This window comes from Pseudorca crassidens, chromosome 11, assembly GCF_039906515.1.
Source record: "Pseudorca crassidens isolate mPseCra1 chromosome 11, mPseCra1.hap1, whole genome shotgun sequence".
NCBI lineage: Eukaryota > Metazoa > Chordata > Mammalia > Artiodactyla > Delphinidae > Pseudorca > Pseudorca crassidens.
This window is the reverse complement of record NC_090306.1, coordinates 102,879,285-102,900,855: the sequence shown is the minus strand read 5'-3', so window position 1 is coordinate 102,900,855 and position 21,571 is coordinate 102,879,285. Positions and strand designations below refer to the sequence as shown.

General features: G+C 56.4%; 1 protein-coding gene across 4 annotated transcripts in view; it reads left to right on the top strand.

The window, feature by feature from the left end:
- CELSR1 (cadherin EGF LAG seven-pass G-type receptor 1) overlaps positions 1 to 21,571 on the top strand; it is a 148,072-nt gene that overhangs the window by 39,109 nt on the left and 87,392 nt on the right. For all 4 annotated transcript variants that reach the window (XM_067698403.1, XM_067698404.1, XM_067698401.1 and 1 more), the window contains exon 2: positions 15,139 to 15,777. In XM_067698403.1, coding sequence (XP_067554504.1) covers positions 15,139 to 15,777 — 639 coding nt within the window. The remainder of the gene's footprint in view (positions 1 to 15,138; positions 15,778 to 21,571) is intronic.

The window sequence follows — 21,571 nt, the reverse complement described above, 5'->3', positions numbered from 1 at the left end:
GAAAGCACTCGTGCAGAGCAGCAGAGACGACCGGAGGCTCCCTGGCTTCTTCGCCGAAGGCTGGGTGTCCTGGGCCTCCCCGGGTCCCACGTCCCTCGTCACTGGCGTAGCAGAATCTGAGCCGTGGGAGGAGCAAAGGACATCATCGGTCATGAGAACAAAGGCTCGTGTGGCTCCACGGTCCTCGTGGGCCTCTTGGGGCAGGAGAGCCCGCCATCTTGGCTTCACTGGTGAGGAAACCAAGGCGCTTTCGCAGGGTCGCAGCGGCGGTGGGTGGCAGAGGGGGGTCTCGGCAGCGTGGAACGTGGGGCTTTTTGTGACCCAGGGTCGCTCAGTGGCATTCCTCACTCTTCTATTGGTTGAAGCCGTCCCAGGCCCCCCCAGATTCCAGAGGAAGGGACACTGGTCTCACCTGAGGGTGGGAGGGTGTCAGTGCATTTGTCGCCATTTTTTCCTAATTATTTATTTATTTTTGGCTGCGTTGGGTCTTTGTTGCTGCTTGCGGGCTTTCTCTAGTTGTGATGAGCGGGGGCTACTCTTCCTTGCGGTGTGCGGGCTTCAGTAGTTGTGGCTCACGGGCTCTAGAGCGCGGGCTCAGTAGTTGTGGCGTGTGGGCTCAGTAGTTGTGGCTCACGGGCTGTAGCGCGCAGGCTCAGTAGTTGTGGCGCATGGGCTTAGTTGCTCCGCGGCGTGTGGGATCTTCCCGGACCAGGACTTGAATCCGTGTCCCCTGCATTGGCAGGCGGATTCCTAACCACTGCGCCACCAGGGAGGCCCTCGCCATTTTTTAAACCACACGTTCTTCAATCCCATCACGCCCCAGACAGAGAGAAAACCTCACCTTCCTCCCGAGTTTCCTGTCTGGGAACATGATCCCCATTCAAGCCAGAAACCTCCGGCCTGCCTCTTTCCCCCTTTCAATCACCCCCTCTCCCACTCCCATTTCACTTACAGAATTTTTATTATTGTTTTGAAACAGTTCAAACGTATGAAATGATAAAGGACAGTAACAAACACACGTGTGTGGTAGACCCTTCCGTGTCCCCGAAGCCCTCTGTGTGTCACCTCGCTTTTCGTTTTGACTCCATGGCATGTGGTCCTAGATGTCAGTACGTCGGTCTGTAGCCCTCAGCTGCTTTTCCAAAATCCAAAAGCTCTGAAAACCAAAGTCAATTTTGTAAAACTTCACTTGGCAGCAAAACGTAACCCACACCAGCGTGAGATTGTTGACATTTTCTGTTTTTGGCTGCGCTGCACAGCGTGTGGGATCATAGTTCCCCGACCAGGGATCAAACCCGCACCCCTTGCAGTGGAAGCACAGAGTTTTAACCATTGGACCACCAGGGAAGTCCCGGATTGTTTTTGTTTTTTGTAGTACGCGGGCCTCTCACTGTTGTGGCCTCTCCCGTTGCAGAGCACAGGCTCCGGACGCGCAGGCTCAGCGGCCATGGCTCACGGGCCCAGCCGCTCCGCGGCATGTGGGATCCTCCCGGACCGAGGCACGAACCCACGTCCCCTGCATCGGCAGGCGGGCTCTCAACCACTGCGCCACCAGGGAAGCCCGTCCGGATTATTGACAGTTTTTATCCTGGTTCGTGTGAATATCCACACGCGGTACTGCAGGAGCGTTATACATCTGATGGTGGAGTCTGCTGTTACATAAGATGGAATAGGCGCTGTTGATAACTTTCCGCATTCAAAACATTCTGAATTCCAGAACTGCCTGGTCCTAAGGGTTTCGGATAAAGGATCTGGACCTGCCTCGTTAGGCTGTGTCTGTGTCTGTATACAGGCACCAGGCTGTGTGTCTTCCTTGACGGCCTGCCCCTTCCACTCAGCGCCCACATTGGCGTGCCACGCTGTAGTTGGTTCATTCTCACTGTTGCGTGGTATTTCATCCAGTGAACGTTCCACTCTTGATCTGTTCTGCTGCTTGGATATCCTGTGTGCACCTCCTGGCCCACAAGGGCATGGCTTCCCCTGGGGTGATTCCCCTGGGAGTTGCTGCCCGTCAGGCACGGGAGGGTTAGGGGACTCCAGGGTTCTGCCGAGCGACTGGACCAATTCACCTTTTCCACCAGCAACGAACAGCCATTCCTCCCTCGTGCTTGCCGTCACTTGCTGGGTGTCCGGTTTCTTAACTTTGGCCCATCTGGTGGGTGTAAATTGGTATCTCACTGTGGTTTCGATTTGCGTTTCTCAGGTTGCTAATGATGTTGAGCATCTTTGTATTTGTTTCAGGACCAAATATGTTCCAGTTTGTGTCGTGTCCTTAATTTGTAAAATCAGGTTCTTTGTAAAGTTCTTCTAGTTAATGTCAAAATTACACCTTTTTCCCCTTTAAGATCATGCCTCATGTCTTAAGGAATCCTTACCTGCCTCAGATCATAAACAGTAGTTCTGTACAGTCTCTTCTAAAATAGGTCTTGCCTTTCACATTTAAGTCCTTAATTCCCTGGAATTGCTTTTTGTGTTTAGTGTGAGGTAGGGATCCAGTGTCATTTTGTCCTCCCTACAGATGGTCTCGGGCCCATTTATGGAATATTCCTCTCTCCCAGCAGCCAGCTCTGTGACATGTCACATTTTCATGTACACGTGGGTGTGTTTCTGGGCTCTCTCCTGCCCATGGGTCTGTAGGTTGCTCCGTGTCAATCCCCTCTTGTTTCTGTAGACTCGGACGAGCAGTCGCATCTCCTACAAGCTGTCCCGCTCCCCTGTTTCTCGGGCGTGCCTGCCTTTTCCTGGCCTGTCTTCCGTGCGGATTAGAGATGCTCTTGCCAGTTCTATGAAGCACCCTGTAGGGATCTTGATAAGAACAGCAGTGAATCTTCAAGTCAGTTTGAGGAGAACTGCTACCCTTTCCACACTGGCTTTTCCTACCAATGAATATGGATGGGTTGTCTTCATTTCTGCCAATAATAGTTTTTTTAATTTAATCTTTTTATTGATAAAGGGCTTCTCTGTCTTCTATTAGATTTGTGCTTAAGCCCAGCATATTTTTGCTCTACCGTGAATGAGATTTTTAAAATTACGTTTTATGAGACTGGTATAGGAAGTGTTTGATTTTTCTGTCTTGATTTTTAGCCACCTTGTTCAACACTGTGGTGCATGCTGACAGGTTGCCTGTAGAGCCTGTGGAGTTCTCTATGTTGCTGGTCGTATGATCTATGAATAACGATATGATATCTTTTCCCATTCATTCGTTCCCATTGCACAGATTCGGCCTTCAGTACAACTTGGAAAAGGACGTAGTGGGCACCGCCGTTCAGTGTGATGTTTGCTGTTGGACTTTGAGAGATGCCTTCACCATTTTAAGGAAGGACCTTCTCTACACTGTTTGTCAAGCATCTTTATTATGAGTGATTGAGGAATTGTACTGAATCTCTTCCTGTATTTATTGAGGTTCAAATATGCGTTCTTTTTTTTAAGGGTGGTGTCATGTTAATACATTTTCAAATATTAAATTCGTGAGATAAATCCAATTTGGGCTTGATACATTGTTTTTTTTATACATCATTAGATGTAGTTTTCGTTTTCCTTTTTTAATAATTGTTGCCTTTATGTTCACGAGTGATGTGGCCTGTACTTTTTCTTCCTTGCGCTCTCCTGGTGTGATTTTGGTATCAAGGTTATGGTAAGCTCACAGAATGAGGTCTTCCGTTGCTGCTGTAACAGATCGCCACAAGCGCGGTGGCTTGAGATAACCCAGATTTACTCTCTCACCATTCGCTAGGTTGGAAGCTCAACGCGGTCTCACTGGGATGCAAGCACGCTGTGGCAGGGCTGCGCTCCTTTCTGGAGGCTCGGGGGGACCCTGCTTCCGGGCTTCTCCGGCAGCTAGAGGCACCTCCACCCCCGGCTCAGGGCCCCTTCCGCCGCCTTCACAGCTGGCAGCGTGGCACCTCTGTGACCTGGTGTCCGTCATCACTCCTCTTTCTCTCAGCCTCTTCTCTGCCATCAGAGGAAGCGTCTCCCCAAAGGCGGGGCCTCCTCTGGTTGAGGAGCCTCGATGGCGTCTGCCCCGCCGGGTGACGGGCGACACTTCCAGGCCCAGATTGCGGGTTTTCTCCAGCAGCCATTGTTCTAGAGGAGCTGTGCGGGGGGCCGGGGGGGGGGGCATCTGTCACCAGTGGTTCCTGGAGATAGTCAGGATGGCAGAGGCGCTGTCAGCGAGCACGAGGTCAAGGCCAAACAGGAGTCCATGTGCAGCGTTGGAGAATTGGAAACTTCCAGAACTAAATGAAGCCCAGGGAGCGTTCTTGAACCGGTGCCTGCAGGTGCGCATGTGCAGGGCCCCCTCCAGCCGAGGAGAGAAGGAGGAGAAATGGCACATGGTGTACTTACCACCTTACCCAAGGTCACGTGCTAGGGCTGCCCGGGTCACCTGCCGCTCCGACCGTCCAGGCGGCTGCAGGAGCTTGGTGGCCTCTGCCCAGCTGGGTGGCAGATGGCACTTTTGGAGCCGGAGCCTGGAATGTTCCAGACTGGTGCTTGGCCCTCCTGTGTCCCTGGGCTGGCTGTGGGCTGCTTGCAGTGACTGAAGAGGCCTGGGGGACCCAGCAGGGCCCCTGGGCTCAGCAGCCCGCAGGCTGGGTTAAGTTGGTGCATTTGTGAAAAATCGCTCTTTGGGCTTCCCTGGTGGCGCAGTGGTTGAGAGTCCGCCTGCCGATGCAGGGGACGCGGGTTCGTGCCCCGGTCCGGAAAGATCCCACATGCCGTGGAACGGCTGGGCCCGTGAGCCATGGCCGCTGAGTCTGCGCGTCCGGAGCCTGTGCTCCGCAACGGGAGAGGCCACAGCAGTGAGAGGCCCGCCTACCGCAAAAAAAAAAAAAAAAAAAAGTCGCTCTTTACCGCCCACAACTCTCTTGGACTGACAGCCGCTCCTGGACCTGCCCAGGGCCGAAGGACATGAGAGTGTCCCTCGGCAGGTGCCTGGGGCCATGTGATCGTGCCAGCAGGGCAGGCCGATCGCTAGTTCTTTTAAATCCACTTTGGACTTAAGTCTTTGCCTCGGGGAACTTTGCCCGTTTTCCTAGGACAGAGCAGAAGGGTGGCCTTTCTGGCTCTGGGAGGGAAAAGTGAGGCTGGACGGGCTCCTTGTTGGCCCCGACGGCGGAGGGAAGCCCCAGCCACACTGCAGGAGGCGTGGAGCCCCTGGGCCGGCCTGGCAGCCACGGGGTGTGGAACCCCGAGCCCAGCTGCTGCCCGCGCTCCTGGTTCTTCCCAAGAGTCTCAAGCCAGAGGATGAGTCCAGAAACCTTTGTGTTGTCACCTGGATGCGATTGTGTCCCCAGCGGATGTCTGACAGTGTCTGGAGACGTTTGTGGTTGTGACGTTTGCGATTGTGTCCCCAGCGGATGTCTGACAGTGTCTGGAGACGTTTGTGGTTGTGACAGCTGGAGATGGGGAGGGGTGACTAAATGGCATTGGGGCGCTGCTTGGCATCCTCTAGCGCCTGGGCCGGCCCCAGGCCTCAAGTTAGCCCCCGCCAGCCCCTGAGCGTCCACACTGCCGCCCGCGGCGGAGGGGGCCCGCCCTGACGCCAGAGCCCCTGCATCACTGCTTTTGTCCTCCGAATCCTAACACAGCCCCCGGGTCAGGCCTGGTGATCACCGTGAGTTCCCAACGAGGAGTGTGGTGAGATCGGACTTCTGGGTTCCTGTTCGGCCAATGATGCCTACGTATTGTTCAGCCAGTACTTGAAATCAAACAAAAACCAGGAACGACAAAGGTACCTGACGAAACTCTTGGTGTGATCCCATCGGAGCCGGCGGTGGCCGGTGTGTTTTCACTGCGGGCATGTGCTGGTTTCTTTCGCAGTGTTTAGTTGACGGTGTAAACAGCTGGTGGTAGCTCTAGCTCCCCCTAAGCAGTAACTCAGCGTCTTCACCATCATTGCGGGTCAGAAGGCAGCGCCCGGCTCTGAAGGCAAAGGCCATTCTGCTCCCAGCACTCGGCTGGGAGTGAGGCCTGGTACAACTTCAGCCTTCCAGAGGTTCCATCCAGCCTGGACACGACGAGCTGCTTCTCATGGAACAACCCAATGGTGTGGAATGCTGCATTAGATACTAACTTCGGCCTTGGGGTACGAGCTTTATTTCATACGTGACGTTAGGAGAGCGCATTGCTGAATCAATGTTATCCTCTATCAGGCAATTTTAGAGTAAATAACAAAAGTGGGAGTGACAAGAGAAGGAAGCTTGTTTTCTCATTTTTTCATTCTCCCTTTATGTTTATTCATGTACTCATGTTTTTATTTATCATTGTAGTAAAATTTACATAACATCAGAGTTGCCATTTACCCGTTTTTAGGTGCACAGGTCCTTGGCGTTAAGTCCGTTCCCACCGTTGTGTGACCATCACCACCGTCCGTCTCCTGGACTTGTTCATCTTGCAGAACTGAGACTCTGTCCCCATTAAACACTAACCCCCGATATCCCTCCCCCAGCCCCTGGCACCCACTGTCTGCTCTCTGTCTCTGACGCTGACTGCTCTGGACACCCCATCTCCGTGGGATCACACGGTATCCGTCCTTCTGTGACTGGCTTCTCTTGCTCAGCACACTGTCCTGGGGTTCATCCGCGTCGTAGCCGGTGCCGGGATCCCCCTCCTTTGTAAGGTCTCCCCAGGCCTCATGCTTCCCGAGGCCAGGCGTTTCCTAATGTGTCTCGTGCGTATTTGACTCACTTGATCCTGGGGGTCTGGGATGTAGCTTCTTCTCCTCTCTCCATATCTTGGGAGAGAATAGTTTCTTGTCATTGCTAGAATTTTATAATTTTGGAGGGGAGGAAGGATGCTGGGTCCATAAGCGTGCTCGGAAACAGAATAGTGTGGCAAGATCAAATCACATATATAATTTCAATGACTGTGGATTTGAAGCTCTAGATATTTTAAAGCCGAACATGAAATTGCTCATCCTTTACCCACGCGTGGGCTTCCTGGTGCCCGTGTGTGCATTGCCATTTTTTTTTTTTTGCGGTACGCGGGCCTCTCACTGTTGTGGCCTCTCCCGTTGCGGAGCACAGGCTCCGGATGCACAGGCTCAGTGGCCATGGCTCACGGGCCCAGCCGCTCCGTGGCATGTGGGATCTTCCCAGACCGGGGCACGAACCCGTGTCCCCTGCATCGGCAGGCAGACTCTCAACCACTGTGCCACCAGGGAAACCCGCATTGCCATTTGATTGGAGCAGTGATGTCCCAGCTTTGGGATGACTTGAGGGGACCCTGCAGCCTGGCCTGGGCCCACGTTCAGATGGGGTTTGTTCTTTCCCTCCTGGCTCCTTACGGCCATGGCAAGTTTCTTGCACCTGGTTATATCTTATTTGGGCTGGTAACTAAGAATGGTAGCCACGTGGAGAGTTGATCGAGTGCTTTCCGAGTGCTTGAGGGCGCTTGCCGGCTGTTCCTGCCCAGTGTCTCGGGGGTTTTCCTGGCATCCTCGTCGGGCGTGCCCTTGCTGCTGCCCCCCTTACAGATGGGCCGAGCAGGGCTTGCTCCTAGGAGTCCCTGACCAAGTTAAGGGGGAGACCGGGCACGAGGTCAGGACTGGGGAGGGGTCGTGACATGGCCCCGTCACAAAAATATACCTAACGTGTCATTTTCCTCCTTCCTGAAGATGTTTCTGGCACGGGGATCCCCTGACGTGGTGTGTGGGATCGTCTGTCGAGCGCAGCTGGGGGGCTGGGTGTTCTGCACACAGCTCACCTGAAGCTGCTGTGCGTGGGTGCGTCTGTGGCTGTGGGGACGTGGGCCCAGCCTCCCGTTTCATCCTCTTGATGTCACAGCGGAAGTAGGAGGACCCGCGCGCGTGGACGCTGGGGACGCAGGGAGGAAGGGCGCTGTTGCCGCCGCTGGGATTCTCAGGAGGGGCAGCGGAGGCGAGGGTCCTGGACGGGACACCCCTGGCGAGGGGCATCGCCCTTCCGGCAGGGAGCCGGCGTTTGGTGTTTAGAAGAGCCCCGTGTGTGCCTCAGAGCTCCTGGGATGGGCTGGGGCGTTCGTTTCCACATGTAAACTAGATGCATCGTGTGCAGTGAGTGACTGGTGGCAAGGCCGGGACCCCGGACAGGTGGGTTGTACGTGCTGCCTGGTCCTGAGCCCCCTGAGCTGTCTTTCTTTCTCTCTTTTTTTTTTTTTCTGGCCCCGCTGCATGGCACGCGGGATCTTAGTTCCCCGACCAGGGATCCAACCCACGCCCCCTGCTTTGGAAGTGTGGAGTCTTAACCACGGGACCGCCAGGGAAGTGCTCCCCGCGAGCTGTCGTGGTTGACCAGCGGGTGCCAGGTTGCGGGGACTGGCCCGGGTGCCCCCCGCAAGGCAGGTTGGGGTCCCCACTGACGCCTGGACCCCAGGCCTGGTTCCTCCTCTGAGTGGGGTGTGGATGCAAAGATAGGTCACAGCTGGAGGAGGGGGCCGGGGGAGGAGTCCGGGTGGGGGGGCTCGAGGTCACTTCAGGTGAAGGAAGAGTGGCTGAGGGACTCAGATACTAAGGTGGAGGGCATGGTGCAGCGGGCCCAGGCTCGGGGCCCTGTGGGAGGGAACGTCCCCTGAAACAGGAGTTAGGGGATGAGCTCTGTGTCGGGGAGCGTCCCCCAGGCCCAGGCTCCTGGGTGGGGGTGGGCTTTGGGGGGCTGCCTGGGGCCTGCAGGGGAGGGGCTGTGAGGACCCCGCCTCCAGCAACTTGAGGGGAGACGATGGTAGAAATGACAGGGCAAGGACATGGGTTCCAAAGGAGGAGAAACCCAAGGCGCGGGCTGCCACTGTTGGCGAGGTCCCGGCATGCGCGGGGACAGGGAAGGAGGGACCGTAGATGCGTCGAGAGCATCGTCTGATTTGCCTGAGATGCTGGTGCTTGAGTGGGGCCCTCCCCTTCAGACCTGAGGCCCCTCCTCCCTGGAGCGGGCAGGATAAGCAGCGTCTTCTGAGGCCAGCGTGCCCGCCAGGCCTGACACCAGCATTTGCCCTACTGCGGCCCGAACCCCTATCACCCTGTTCCCAGGAAGGAAACCACTTCAGAGTCCCCCCGCCCCCAAGCCGGAAGGCACTCCCTGCCCCTGGTGAGGCCCGGGAGGGGGCAGGAGGGCAGCCTTTGTGTCAAACCGGCTGGACGGCAAACAGTGCCCAGTGGATGTGGCCGCAGCCGGCCTACTGCGCCGTCACGGGCTGTGCCAGCCAGGCCTGGCAGGGCGTTGGCGGTAGGAGACGGAGATGCCCCCTACCTTAGACCACGGTGCGTGTGGAGTGGGGTGACCAAGACGCTGGTGAGGGGTGCTGGTCCCCCCTGGCACCGCTTCATCTCCAACTGCTGGTGGCCCTGCCTCACCGTGTTGTCCCCAAGGCTGCAGGTGTATAACGGGTCAGAAGCCGGCCTCTTTCCATGTGGACCCTCCGAGCCAGGACCGTAGTCCTCTGGACCCTCTGCCCAACGTTGGAGGGGCTCAGGCTCAGTCGGTCTGGGCCTGCCACTTGCTGCCCGAGTGACCTCGGCCGGGCCTGCTGGTCAGCTCCCTTGTGCCTTGGTGTCCTCATCTGTGCAGGACCAGCAGAGGTGTCCCTCGCGGGCTGTGACAAGGACTGGAGGGGCGGCACCGTGGAAGGTGTCAGTGTGGAGCCGCTGCGGGCAGTGGTGGGGCACCGTCCGGGTCAGCAAGGTCTACACCATGGACGTTTCCCCCGCGTCCACCCCCCACTGCCCTACGCCAAGGGTCCAGGAGGCGGCAGCGTCACAGGACCTTCCCCTGCCCCCGTGGCCTTGTCTCCACCAACCCACATTCCCATCCGGGGTGGAGTAGCGTCCCCCCAAGTTCACGGCCCCCTGGAACCTCAGCATAGGTGTTATTTGGAGGTTGGATCTGAGCAGATGTGATCGAGCTAAGCATTGACGCCTCCTGGATTCAGGCGGATCCTGATCCAACGACTGGTGACCTTTTTAGAAGGGAATCTGGGCACAGACTCACGTGGGGAGAGGCCACGTGACGATGAGGCAGGGACGGGAGTGAGGCATCTTCCAGCTGGGGATACCAAGGACCGCCAGCAGCCACTGGACGCTGGGACAGAGCCGCGGGACGGATTCTCCCTCCGAACCCCACGTGGAGCCGACCCTGCTGACACTTGATCTTGGACTTCTGGCCTCCAGGCTGTGAGAGGATCAGTTATGTGAGCCTCGGGCTGTGGTGCAGCCCCAGGACTGACACAGCCTCCCACCACCGACTGGCCAGGCCTTGCTGCTTTTTTGTATTTTGTGCTGGGAAGATGGTTGCACTCCACTGTGTGCCAATGTCCATTCCTCCGTGGACCCTGCCCTCCTCGCTGCCTCCTGGGATCCTCCTGTCTTGCCTCTTGCAAACTCGGCTGTGTCCCCTGCCTCCTTGTGGGCCACCGGCTCCTTGGGCACTGAGACCCCCAGGGCTGAGCGGACCACAGGAATGAGATTGTAGACGACGGCTGTCCTCTGACCAGAGCTGGACGCGTGGACTGGCCCCACCCTCCGTGAAGACCTGCGAAGCGCCCCTCACCTGCACCGTCGGGGGTTTTGCGGGAAGCACCTGCCGGTGGGCACCCCACAGCCCCGCTCTGCCATCTGTTCTGCCTCTTTCCCGCGGTGACTTAGGGACAATGAAGTGACTCACCGTTCCTAGGGAAAGCCGTGGAAACTGCTGGCCCGGTTTGGAGGCGTTGGTTCCGGCGCTGTTGTTTCCAGCCACGGACGAAGTGCGTACAGCAGAGGTTGCGGGGAGCCCTGGGTGAGCTCCGTGTTTTCCAAAATGAAAACAGCCTTTTCTAAGTGATAAACCTAATGGGTGCTCGGGCAGGAGAGTAAAACGATACAAGAAAGTTTAGGGGAAGAAGCGAAAATGACCTAAATGTCAGCAACATTCCCGACCAGTACTTCTCCAAGCCGTCAGGGTCCATCAGAAACAAGGAAAGTCTGAGAAAGTCCGTCACAGCCGGAGGAGCAAGGAGACAGGACGACTCATGTCATGTGGGGTCCTGGGACAGAGAAAGGACAGTAGGTAAAACCAAGGAAGTATGAGTGGCCTATGGACTTCAGTTAATAATGTGTCCGTATCGCTTCATTCATTCTAACAAATACCCCACGCTGACGTCACAATAGTATTAATGGCAGGGGAACCTGGGTGCTGGGTAGACGGGACCGCTCTGCACTGTCTTCGCAATTTTTCTGTTAATCTAGAACTGCTCCAAAATAAAAAGTTTATTGAAAAGCAAAGTCAGCGACCCAGATAGAATCACTGTCAGCCCTGAAGTTTCTGCTGTCCCTGCCAACGGCTCTCTGGATTTGTGTGCAAACATATTTTTTTGTTCCGTGTGAAAAGTGACTGACTTTTCCCTTTTAACATCGCGTTGTCTGGATCTGCCCTGACACCAGCGGAGGCGAGTGTCACCTAGCGGGTTTCGCTGAGCCGAGCTACAGGGTGAGAACAGCCGTCCTTTATTTCAGCAGCTCCCTGTTGATGGGCAGTCGCGTTTGTGCTCGTGGCGACTTAGAAATCCAACCCAGATGAGTTAAGCACAGAGCGTGTTCATTGTCTCCAGGACCTGGTAGTTCAGGACGGTCCGTGGTCTTGAAAGAAATTAACAGTAAAATTAACAGTAAGGTGCGTATTTTATTTTGCAGCACGTTGGACGTGAGTTAATATTTAATGCTATTTTCTGATCATTACGTGGTTCCTTGTTCCTGGGCATTCCTCCATGCCGTGCCTTCCTGGGCTCCCTGCCCATCCCCGGGGAGGGAGTGGGCAGAAGAGCCTGGAGCATGCCCAGATGGCCTGAACTTGGAGCTTAAAATCAGCATGACCCTCGAATCTTGGACCAGAACAAATTTGTGTGTGGTTTAAGATTAAAAGGTTGTTTCTTAACAGCTGCCACCAGGAAACAAACAATATCCTATATTATTGTAATGGGCCTTCGCAAAAAAAAAAAGAAAAGAAACACCCACAGAAAAATAGCTTAGATGGAAAAATGGAGGCTCTGATGCTGTTTGTGTCAGTGTCAGTCTTGGGGTTAAAGAGATGCCACTGGAAGAGGGACTCTCCCCTCCCTCCCTCCCTTCCCTGAATGTTTATCCAGGAGCTTCTGAGTGCCAGGGACTGTTCTAGAAGTGACGGGCACAGCAGGAAAAAGACCTACAAGTTCTTGGTCCTCATGGGTTCACTGCGGGGAGAGAGACAGATATGAACAAATAAGCAGCTTGCGGCCGCTCCTGTGAGGGAGTTAAAGTGAGGATGTGGCAGAGCATGGGGTATGTGGAGGGCCCCTCTGATGAGGGACATGCAGCTGAGACCCGGGTGGCCCTGGGAGCAGCCACTGGCGACAAGGAGGGCGGTGTTCCAGGAGGAAGATGAAGTGTGCAAAGGCCCTGAGGCAGCGAGGTGTCTCTAAGACAAGGGAGGGTGACGGGGACGGACCACATAGGACCATAAGATAGGGTAGGCAGTATGGGTTTTATCCTGGGTGCCTTTGGGGGCCCCAAGGGAGTGGTGTGATGTTCTAGGGGGAGTGCTGTGGCCACAGTGTTTTAGGACGTTTCAGGACATTCCAATGTTTTAGGACGACTGCTGTGGCCGCAGTGTGATAAATGTGCCCTGTTGCCTGGGTGTAGCTGGCGTGTGGGGGAGGGAAGGAGGGTGGTGCTATCTCTGAGGCTTCGTGCCGTATGGGCTGTGCCACCTTTTGCCGTAATTTCTCTTCCTCATTACTTATTCCAGCCACTGGCCCTTTGTTTTGTTTGGTTTTGAATTTTATTTTATTTATTTTTTTATACAGCAGGTTCTTATTAGTTATTATTATATACATATTAGTGTATATATGTCAATCCCAATCTCCCACTTCATCCCACCCCCCCACCCCTGCTTTCCCCGCTTGGTGTCCATACGTTTGTTCTCTGCGTCTGTGTCTCTATTTCTGCCCTGCAAACCGGTTCATCTGTACCATTTTTCTAGATTCCACATATATGCGTTAATATATGATACTTGTTTTTCTGTTTCTGACTTCACTCTGTATGACAGTCTCTAGGTCCATCCACGTCTCTCCAGTTCCCAATTTCATTCCCTTTTACGGCTGAGTAACGGTCCTTTGTATGCGAGCAGCAGATACGGTCTCAGCATCCACCTTCTGCTCTGCGGGAGCTGCACACAGAGCTGAGCCCACACCTCGCCGGCCTCTGGGTTTTACACCAGCCTTTGGGGCGCCCTCCCCACAACGAGGTCATACAAATATTATTTCCTCTTTCAGATTTGGTCCTTCCAGGGACTTCCCTGGCGGTCCAGTGGTTAGGACTCCGCACTTTCACTGCCGGGGGCCTGGGTTCAATCCCTGGTCGGGGAACTAAGATCCTGCGAGCCGTGCAGCCAAAAAAAAGAAAAAAAAAAAGAAAAAAAAGAAAAAAAAAAAATGGCTTTGCCAGGTTATCGTGAGGACCAGATGGAACAGTAATGCTCGGTGCCTGACCTGCTAGGCGATGGTCGTAATTACTGGGGGGAAGCCAGGGCCCCCCTCCACCAAGCGTGCGTTCGTGGGTGTGAAACTTGACTTCCCAGGGTCTCAGTTTTTTTTTTTTTTTTTTTTTTTTTTTTGCGGATTGTGGGCCTCTCACTGCTGTGGCCTCTCCCGTTGTGGAGCACAGGCTCTGGACGCGCAGGCTCAGCGGCCATGGCTCACAGGCCCAGCCGCTCCGCGGCACGTGGGATCTTCCCGGATCGGGGCACGAACCCGTGTCCCCTGCATCGGCAGGCGGACTCTCAACCACTGCGCCGCCAGGGAAGCCCCCCAGGGTCTCAGTTTTTGTCACCTCTCAAATGGGGTGATGCTGGTTCTCAGAATCCCTCGGAATCTCAGGTTTGCCCCTGAATGTGCTGTGACTTGAGGAGCAGTTATGTTTCTCCATTGTCTGGACAAGTTTTGTGGCGCGCGGCGTCCCCCGCCAAAAGTGGCTTATGGCTCCTGCGTCTGAGGCAAACAGTCCCAGGCGCAGAAGCTTCTGTGCTCCGCTCCCCGTTGTTCTGAGGGCTCCCTGCAAGCTTGTGCCTTGGTGGGGACTGTGCTGGGTCCAGAGTGACAAGATGGCCTCCAAGTGGTGTCACCTGAATGCATCCTCTCAGTGGTCCTAAGACTTTCCTCCAGCTTCCCGGAAGTAAGCTGGAAATAAGCCTGCCTTTCGGGCTACAGCTTCGAGAGGGGTGGGACCCGCCGGGGGCTCACGGGCTTGCCCAGACGCCTCATGGAAACTGGGGTGGGTGTGCTCGTGGGGGGATCCATCAGGGCTGCAGGGACACGGATCTGAGCTGAGCCAGAAGGATGTGAACTTTGCCAGGTTTTTCTCGGGTCCCAGAGCACATTTGGGGGGCCGGGCACTGGGAGGCAGGTGAAGGCCCTCTGGGCAGCATGGCTGCATCTATCAGGGCTGCCCTGGAGGTGATGCTGCTGCCCTGTGGCCATCGTGAGCAGAGCTCCTGTGGCGGCCCCTGGACAGCTCCTCTGGTTCTGGGCTCGGAACCTATGGTGTGCTCAACCTGGTAACCCAGTACTCCACCCTTTCCAGTCCCCACGTCCTACGAGGCTCGTTCCGTGAGCGGTTCACCTGTGCTGGCTGAGGTGCAGCGTCCTCTCGTGTGTCTCTCTGAGGCAGCACGTGCTGTCCTGTCCTGTGTGCTGGGCGCCTGGAGATAAGTCGGTCACAGCTAAGAGCGGAGAAGCCGCCAGCATTGCACAAGACAAGGCCGTACCTGGGCTGGGCCGTGCTGGACACTGTGGGGTCTGAACTGGGCTGGGGGATGGGCAGGGTCACCTAGTGGCTGGAACAGGTGCAGAGGAGGTAAAGCAGGGGCTCTGCGTCCCCACGTGTCTGGAGCAAAGCGTGAGAGGCTGGGGGGCTGGATCGTGGTGGTTGTTGAGATGCCCTGATGAGCAGTTGGGGGGTTTCCATTGGGGGCTTCTGAGCTTGACGGGCGTGATGGGAGCCGAGTGTGGAAGGAGGGGAAGGGGGTCTGGGACGTGGGGTGAAGGTGGTGGTCATGGGTGGGGCGGGGCAGGGCGCGGGGCTCGGGGGTGTTGTTCCCGGTCGGGCCGGGGTGGGGACCGGGCAGGCAGGCCCCCCGAGTGACGCCCCCTTGTGTCTCGCAGACGGCATCCACAGTGTGGCGGCGCTCTGCACCCTGCGGGTCACCGTCATCACGGACGACATGCTGACCAACAGCATCACCGTGCGCCTGGAGAACATGTCGCAGGAGAAGTTCCTGTCCCCACTGCTGGCCCGCTTCGTGGAAGGGGTGGCCACGGTGCTGTCCACCACCAAGGACGCCGTTTTCGTCTTCAACATTCAGAACGACACGGACGTCAGCTCCAACATCCTGAACGTGACCTTCTCGGCCTTGCTCCCCGGAGGCGTCCGGGACAAGTTTTTCCCATCGGAGGACCTACAGGAGCAGATCTACCTGAACCGGACGCTGCTGACGGCCGTGTCCACCCAGCGCGTCCTGCCCTTCGACGACAACATCTGTCTGCGAGAACCGTGCGAGAACTACATGAAGTGCGTGTCGGTGCTCAAGTTCGACAGCTCGGCCCCCTTCATCAGCTCCCCGACCGTGCTCTTCCGGCCCATCCATCCCGTCAACGGGCTGCGCTGCCGCTGCCCGCCCGGCTTCACCGGCGACTATTGCGAGACCGAGATTGACCTGTGCTACTCCAGCCCCTGCGGTGCCCACGGCCGGTGTCGCAGCCGGGAGGGCGGCTACACCTGCGAGTGTCAGGAGGACTTCACAGGTACGTGTCACCCTTCGCGGGTCCCGGGGTGGCACAGGCGGTGGGGCGGCCCCGGGTCACCTCTGCTTCACATGAGGCCCCCAGTCCACAGGTCGGAGGGTGTCAGGTGGTTTCCTCTGTCCACTTCCCTCGGGGGCAGGGTCAAAGGATGGACCATGGGCCTGGGCGTTGGCGCCACTTGCTGAGCACAGCCTCGAGGTCTCTACTGATCCCGTGCCACTTAAGCCACTCTCTTTATAAGGACAGTAGGAGGAGGATGATAGTGCCAGAGCCACCTAAAACATCTGCATGTATGTAATGACGTGCTTGTTATAAGTGGCTTCAAATTTAAAGCAGTTCATTACGGACTTCGAGTTTAATTGGTTACTGGAAAACAGTGTGATAACTGGGATAGAAATTGTGAGCCGCTGATCACTTGGGTCTGGAAAGACTGTTGGTTTTTTCATGCCTCATTGTCACTGTAGAAATTTCTCATCTTCTCTGCCTTGAAGATACACTTACCTCGAAACGTCCTGATTTGTCACAAAGATGAATTGCTCTAAAGGCAGCCAACGGTTGTTTTTAAAAATAAAAAACCCGCCGAGAGCAGTGCAGAAACATATGCTCTTGCTTTGATCTTCGATGGCCTGTTACATAGCAGGACGGCCCACTTGACAAACAAGTATACTGTGGCAGAGGGTGGCCGTCTGTCTTTTTGGAAAGTTCTCTGAGGTTGGGTGGGACCTGATTCGTCCCGGAGGTGGTTTTGAGAGTCTTCCGCGGACTGTGTCCTCGGTTGACGTGTTTGGTGTAAACACTGGAGAAATGGTTTCCGTGCGTGTGGGACGCAGCGCAACTGATGGAGCCTAGGACGGGGCTTACAGGATTAACAGGTATTCATCGGGCAGGAAGGGAGCAAGCCTGGGGTGGGAGCACAGATAGAGGAAGGCGGCCATGTGGTGCTTTGCATCTGAAGGGAGGAGCCCCAGCCAGAAGGGGGGGTGTCGGGCAGCCTGGGGAGATGGGTGTGCGCCCCGGCTTGCCGCGTCTGAGCACCAGCCTGGTTATAATCCGCTGGCACCGCTGCGGCGAGAAAGGCTTGATCGCCTGCCTGTGTCTCTCCTCCCCTCGCCCGTCTGTGTCTGTCTGCCTGTCCATCCGTCCCGTCCAGCTCTGGAGATCTCTTCCCCGCGGTCTCTCAAGTGTTAACCCTAAACTACTGGCTACGCTGGAGCTTGGTGCTGAGCCGGGAAGGAAGGCAAAGGCGACTCCAGCCCCCAAGCCCACGCCTGAGTCATCAGGGGGCTCTGGGTGTGCCGAGGAGCCGTGCCACGCAGGTGGGGGTCCTCTCCCTCCTTCCCTTCCCTCTCCACGGCGTTGAGGTGGCACCTCGGCCTCTTCTGGAGTGCCTGACCAGGTGTGCCAGCCGCAGCACAGTCGGCCTCCCTCACAGCGGAGCAGCGTCCCCCGCGGGGCTGGTGTCCCTGTCCCCCTCCCTGCCACGGGGCCTGGATGGGGGAGAGCTTCTGCGGATGACTCCTGCTTCAAGTGGGGAAGCTGTAGCCCCGGGCCCCGGGACAGAGCCTGGTGCCCTCCGGGGAGTCAGCCAGTGAGCAGTTGTCCACTCGCTCCAGGAGTATTAGTTGAGTGCCTGCTATATGCCCGGCCAGCGCACGCAGCGGACCTACCCCTGCCCAATCGGGTGGGCCCCCCAAGGTGACCGGCCCTCTCCCTGGTGGAGACATGTAGTGGTGGGGACCTGGTGGGGGGCACCCCTAAGCACCCCCAGAATCTGGTGATTTCATCTTGAAGATGGATCTGAAGGGTGGGGTCTACCTCGGTCGAGGACACCAGCTTGTCTCGTGGCTGCAGCAGCAGTCCTGGCTTCCAGGAGTCCCGGATGTGAGCTTGGGGCCGTGTCTGGGCAGGATAAGTAGAGGCCGCTAGGGACCCGTGGACCCTGGATCCCCTCCAAAGAGGCCTCAACCCATTGGGTGGAAAGGACTTCCAGAGTTCTCAAATTTTGTTTTCATCGCCAGAGTCATTTCTAGAGAAATTATGCCTGGGAATGACCCACTGTGTCATCACCACTGAAATGTCTTGATTGGCAGGGGGCTAATTTGAATGTCTTTGGTACTAAATTATCATATGTATTTCCCTCCGAGATAAGACTGATTCAGACTGATTATTTTTCCTCGGTCCCCCTTCCTCTCTTTCTTCCTTTCTTCCTTTGAAGCCCTGCTCTCTTGGTTCAGGTAATTGAACCCATTTATTCGCGGTGAAAGCCGTGCTGTCGTCGCCAGGCTTTTATTACTTGCTCCCTGGTAAGCCGAGCTCGGGCCTGGCGGGCGGGAAGCTGGAAGGGGCCCAAGGCCTCCGGAGGACCCTGGCTTCCTGTGTTGCCAGACGGGAGACGAGCTGGGTGAAGGAAGGTATCAGTTAATTTCAGGAAAAGCTCATGAATTTGATGCTGGAAAAATACCCCGACAGCTCCCCTGTGTTTCTTCAGTCCACTCTGGCCTCAGGGAAGCTCTGAGGCCCCAGGGAACATGACCCCCCTGTCCTTGCAGGGAGAAGGCATCTCCCCTTCTCACGGCTCTGCGTGGGGGCCTGGCGGGGGTCTGCAGGGGACCCCACTCGGAAGGGAACGGGGACAGAAGGACTGGAGGCATCGCGGCGCAGCTCAGCGACTGTCCTGTGTGACAAGCACGTGCGCCGGCTTCCTTGGTCCTGGCTCCTCTGTCTTCCGGCCTGTGAACAGCATAGCTTTGGTTTTGGCTTTGCTTTTGGTTAAGCTCCCCAAGGACGTAGCCCGTTCCTCCCATCTCCCCACCCCCGCACCTGCCGTCCCTCTGTCCTTACCTACCTCAGGACCCAGCTCAGCGCTGTCCCTGCTGTCGGAAGGTTCTGGAAGTTTTCCCAACTTCCTTGGACAGTGACTGTCGATCTTGGAAACTTTCTCAGTGCCTTGTTCACGCGTTGGTTGCTCTGCTCTCATTTTGGGTGTGATCCACTTATTTCCAGGACCCTCAGGACAGCAGCGACCTGCAAATAGTACTTATTGGGCACTTAACGTGCTGTACTGTTCCAGATGATGCTACACTGTTACCCCAGTCCTCCTGGCACTGTACGTCCCCATTTTATAAATGGAGAGACTGTGGTACGGGACCTTAAAGTTTCTAGCCCAGAGGTTCTCAGCGGGGGTGATTCTGCCCCCGGGGGACACATGACAGTATCCAAAGGGTTTTTGGTTGTCTCAGCTGGGGGTGGGGTGCTTGTGCCCCCCACGGAGAATGGTCCTCGTGTCTGTGGTGGAGGGAGGAGCCCTGCTCTAGACCCGGGCGGGGGTGAGTCAGGATTCGAACCCGGCGCTCTGGCCTCTGAGCTCAGGCTTGTCCGCCCCGTGGATTCCTCGAGGGCGGAATGGCCTGGTTTGCCTGTTTACTGGGTCCTTTCTCTTGCTTCCTTGACTCCACAGCGTCTATTAAAAAGCGCCTTCTGCGTGCAGGGTTCCGAATGAAGTGTGATGGGTGAGAAGGAGAGCCGTCGCTGAGCAGTGGCCCCAGGGAGAGGGTTTCACTCGCCGTCACCCTGTTACCCGAGGGGGTGGCAGGAAACTCTTCCCGCCCAGGAGGACCCTGGACTGAACCCATCCGGGGCAAGCCTCAGGATGTGATTCTGCGTCCGGGTCCTGTGGCCTCTTGAGGCGTCGTCTCCCTAATTAAAGGGTCTAATCACTCCTCGCTGACGTGGCGGAGAGCACGTGTCCACCCAGGCTCTGCTCCAGGCCCTTTCCCCGTGCCTGTCACAACCCCATGAGGCAGGGACAGTGGTCACCCATTTCAGGGATACCAAGATGCAGAGCCGGGTGGGGGGCCCCGGGGATTTCCTTCCAGAGCCTCAGGGGCCGGCCCCGCCCCACCCCACTGCCCCTTGCTCGCCTTCCAGAAACAAGCCCGGCTCCTCTCCCCGGGGCCCTGCCCCTCGAGTGCGCTTTCCCTTGTCTTCCCGAACGTCACCTCCGTGTCCCCGTTCCCCTGCCCGCCCCTCGCCCACGGCAGAGGTCGGCGGCTCGAGTCCACATCTGCTTGGTGCTGTCTGCTCCCTCCCCGCTGCGTCCAGCATCTTTGTCCATCAGGTAGGCACGTGATAAATACCGACGCGGGACGACGGGGTCAGGGGTTAACTGGCCCATTCCTCCTCGCAGGCCTCAGAAGACGTCCTGGAGTTCTGGGATTCTGTGCTGTGCTCAGAGCAGAGCCTCTGCCGCTCCCGTGGCTGAGCTGGAGGGGATGGGGCTCCCCCTTCCGTCTGCTGTGTCCCTTCCTGTCCTGCTGGTGGGTGTGCCCACCAAGCTCCACTCGGGTCACTGCCCAGCCGTGTGCCCACGTGGCCCCGGCCCACGGCTGCCTTGGAATCCCTTCCCCTTCCTCACACACATCCTCCCAGGATGAGAGCAGCGGGCAGTGATTTATGTCACAGCCGCGTGGGCCCAGGGGTGCATTCCTGAGAAGGCGGCAGCTTTGATGTCACCGGGGAAGGAGGGCTTTCAGGGACCTCTCGGTCATCTGCGTGTCGGGGGGGGACAGAGGGGAGGGTCCCGTTTATTCCTGAGCCTCTGTGTTTAGACCCCAGGCCGCTTGTCTGGGTTCAGAGGGTGTTTCGGCAAATACCAGCCAACAGTCCTGCCTCTGTGCATGAAACACACGGCTGTCCCTGGGCTTCGGACATCCAGGCTGCTGGACCCTGTGTCGTCAAGTTTGTGCCCCAGCTGGATTTAGACTGGTTTTGGGATCAGAGGGTCAGGGGCCACTTAGGAGAGTCTCAGTGACGCTGGGTTTGAGCTTGGTGCTAACAACCCCAGGATGGGGTGTCCCAGTTGTCCTGTGAGGGGGGCTTCTGGGACCCTGACTGTTCCCTGGGGTGACCTCAGCAGGGCTGGGGGCCCTGACTGTCCCCAGGGCCAGGATATTTTGTGTAGGTTCAAGGCCAAGAGAAACTTTTTATTTTATTTTATTTTGCTGTATGCGGGCCTCTCACTGTTGTGGCCTCTCCCGTTGCGGAGCACAGGCTCTGGACGCGCAGGCTCAGCGGCCATGGCTCACGGGCCCAGGCGCTCCGCGGCATGTGGGATCCTCCCAGACCAGGGCACGAACTCGCGTCCCCTGCACTGCGCCACCAGGGAAGCCCCAAGAGAAACTTGTAATGTAAAAATCGAATCATCTTTTCTGCTCATGGGGAAAAATTTAAATCAATTCTTCTCTGATTCTTACTCCAGCTCTGAGTTTTATCTTGAATTCTCTCATCAGAGTAATAGTGTCTCCATCGTCCTGGGGTACACTGACCCTGCACCCCCGTATCAGACTAAAAATGCTTCGTGCGTCTGAGCCGTGCTGTCCTCCTGTGGGGTGACATTCCCATAACACAAGAGAAATGAGTTTGCTGCACTTACTGCAATTTACTGGATTAAAGCTCCACTTGGAAGAGTTCGTCGTCAAGTTGAATTTGGTCCTTAAACCGGAGAGTTAATTATCATTCAAAAGGAAAATCGTTACCTGGCCTATAATTAAAATCTCAAATAAAGCAGAAACAGAATCCTTTCTTAGGAAAATGTACTTTTCAAATACTCAGGATTACTCCAGGTTTCTCTCTCTTTAGCACCTCCGCCGTCTTTGACGCTGGGCTCTTTCTACCGGTTCCAGGTTGGGGATATCCAGCGTTTCTCTAGTACATTATTGTAAAGCTAGGGCATTATTGCACTTCAGGAAGACTTTGTTTTCCATTAAAATCATATACAGGGAGATTGCGGTGGGGA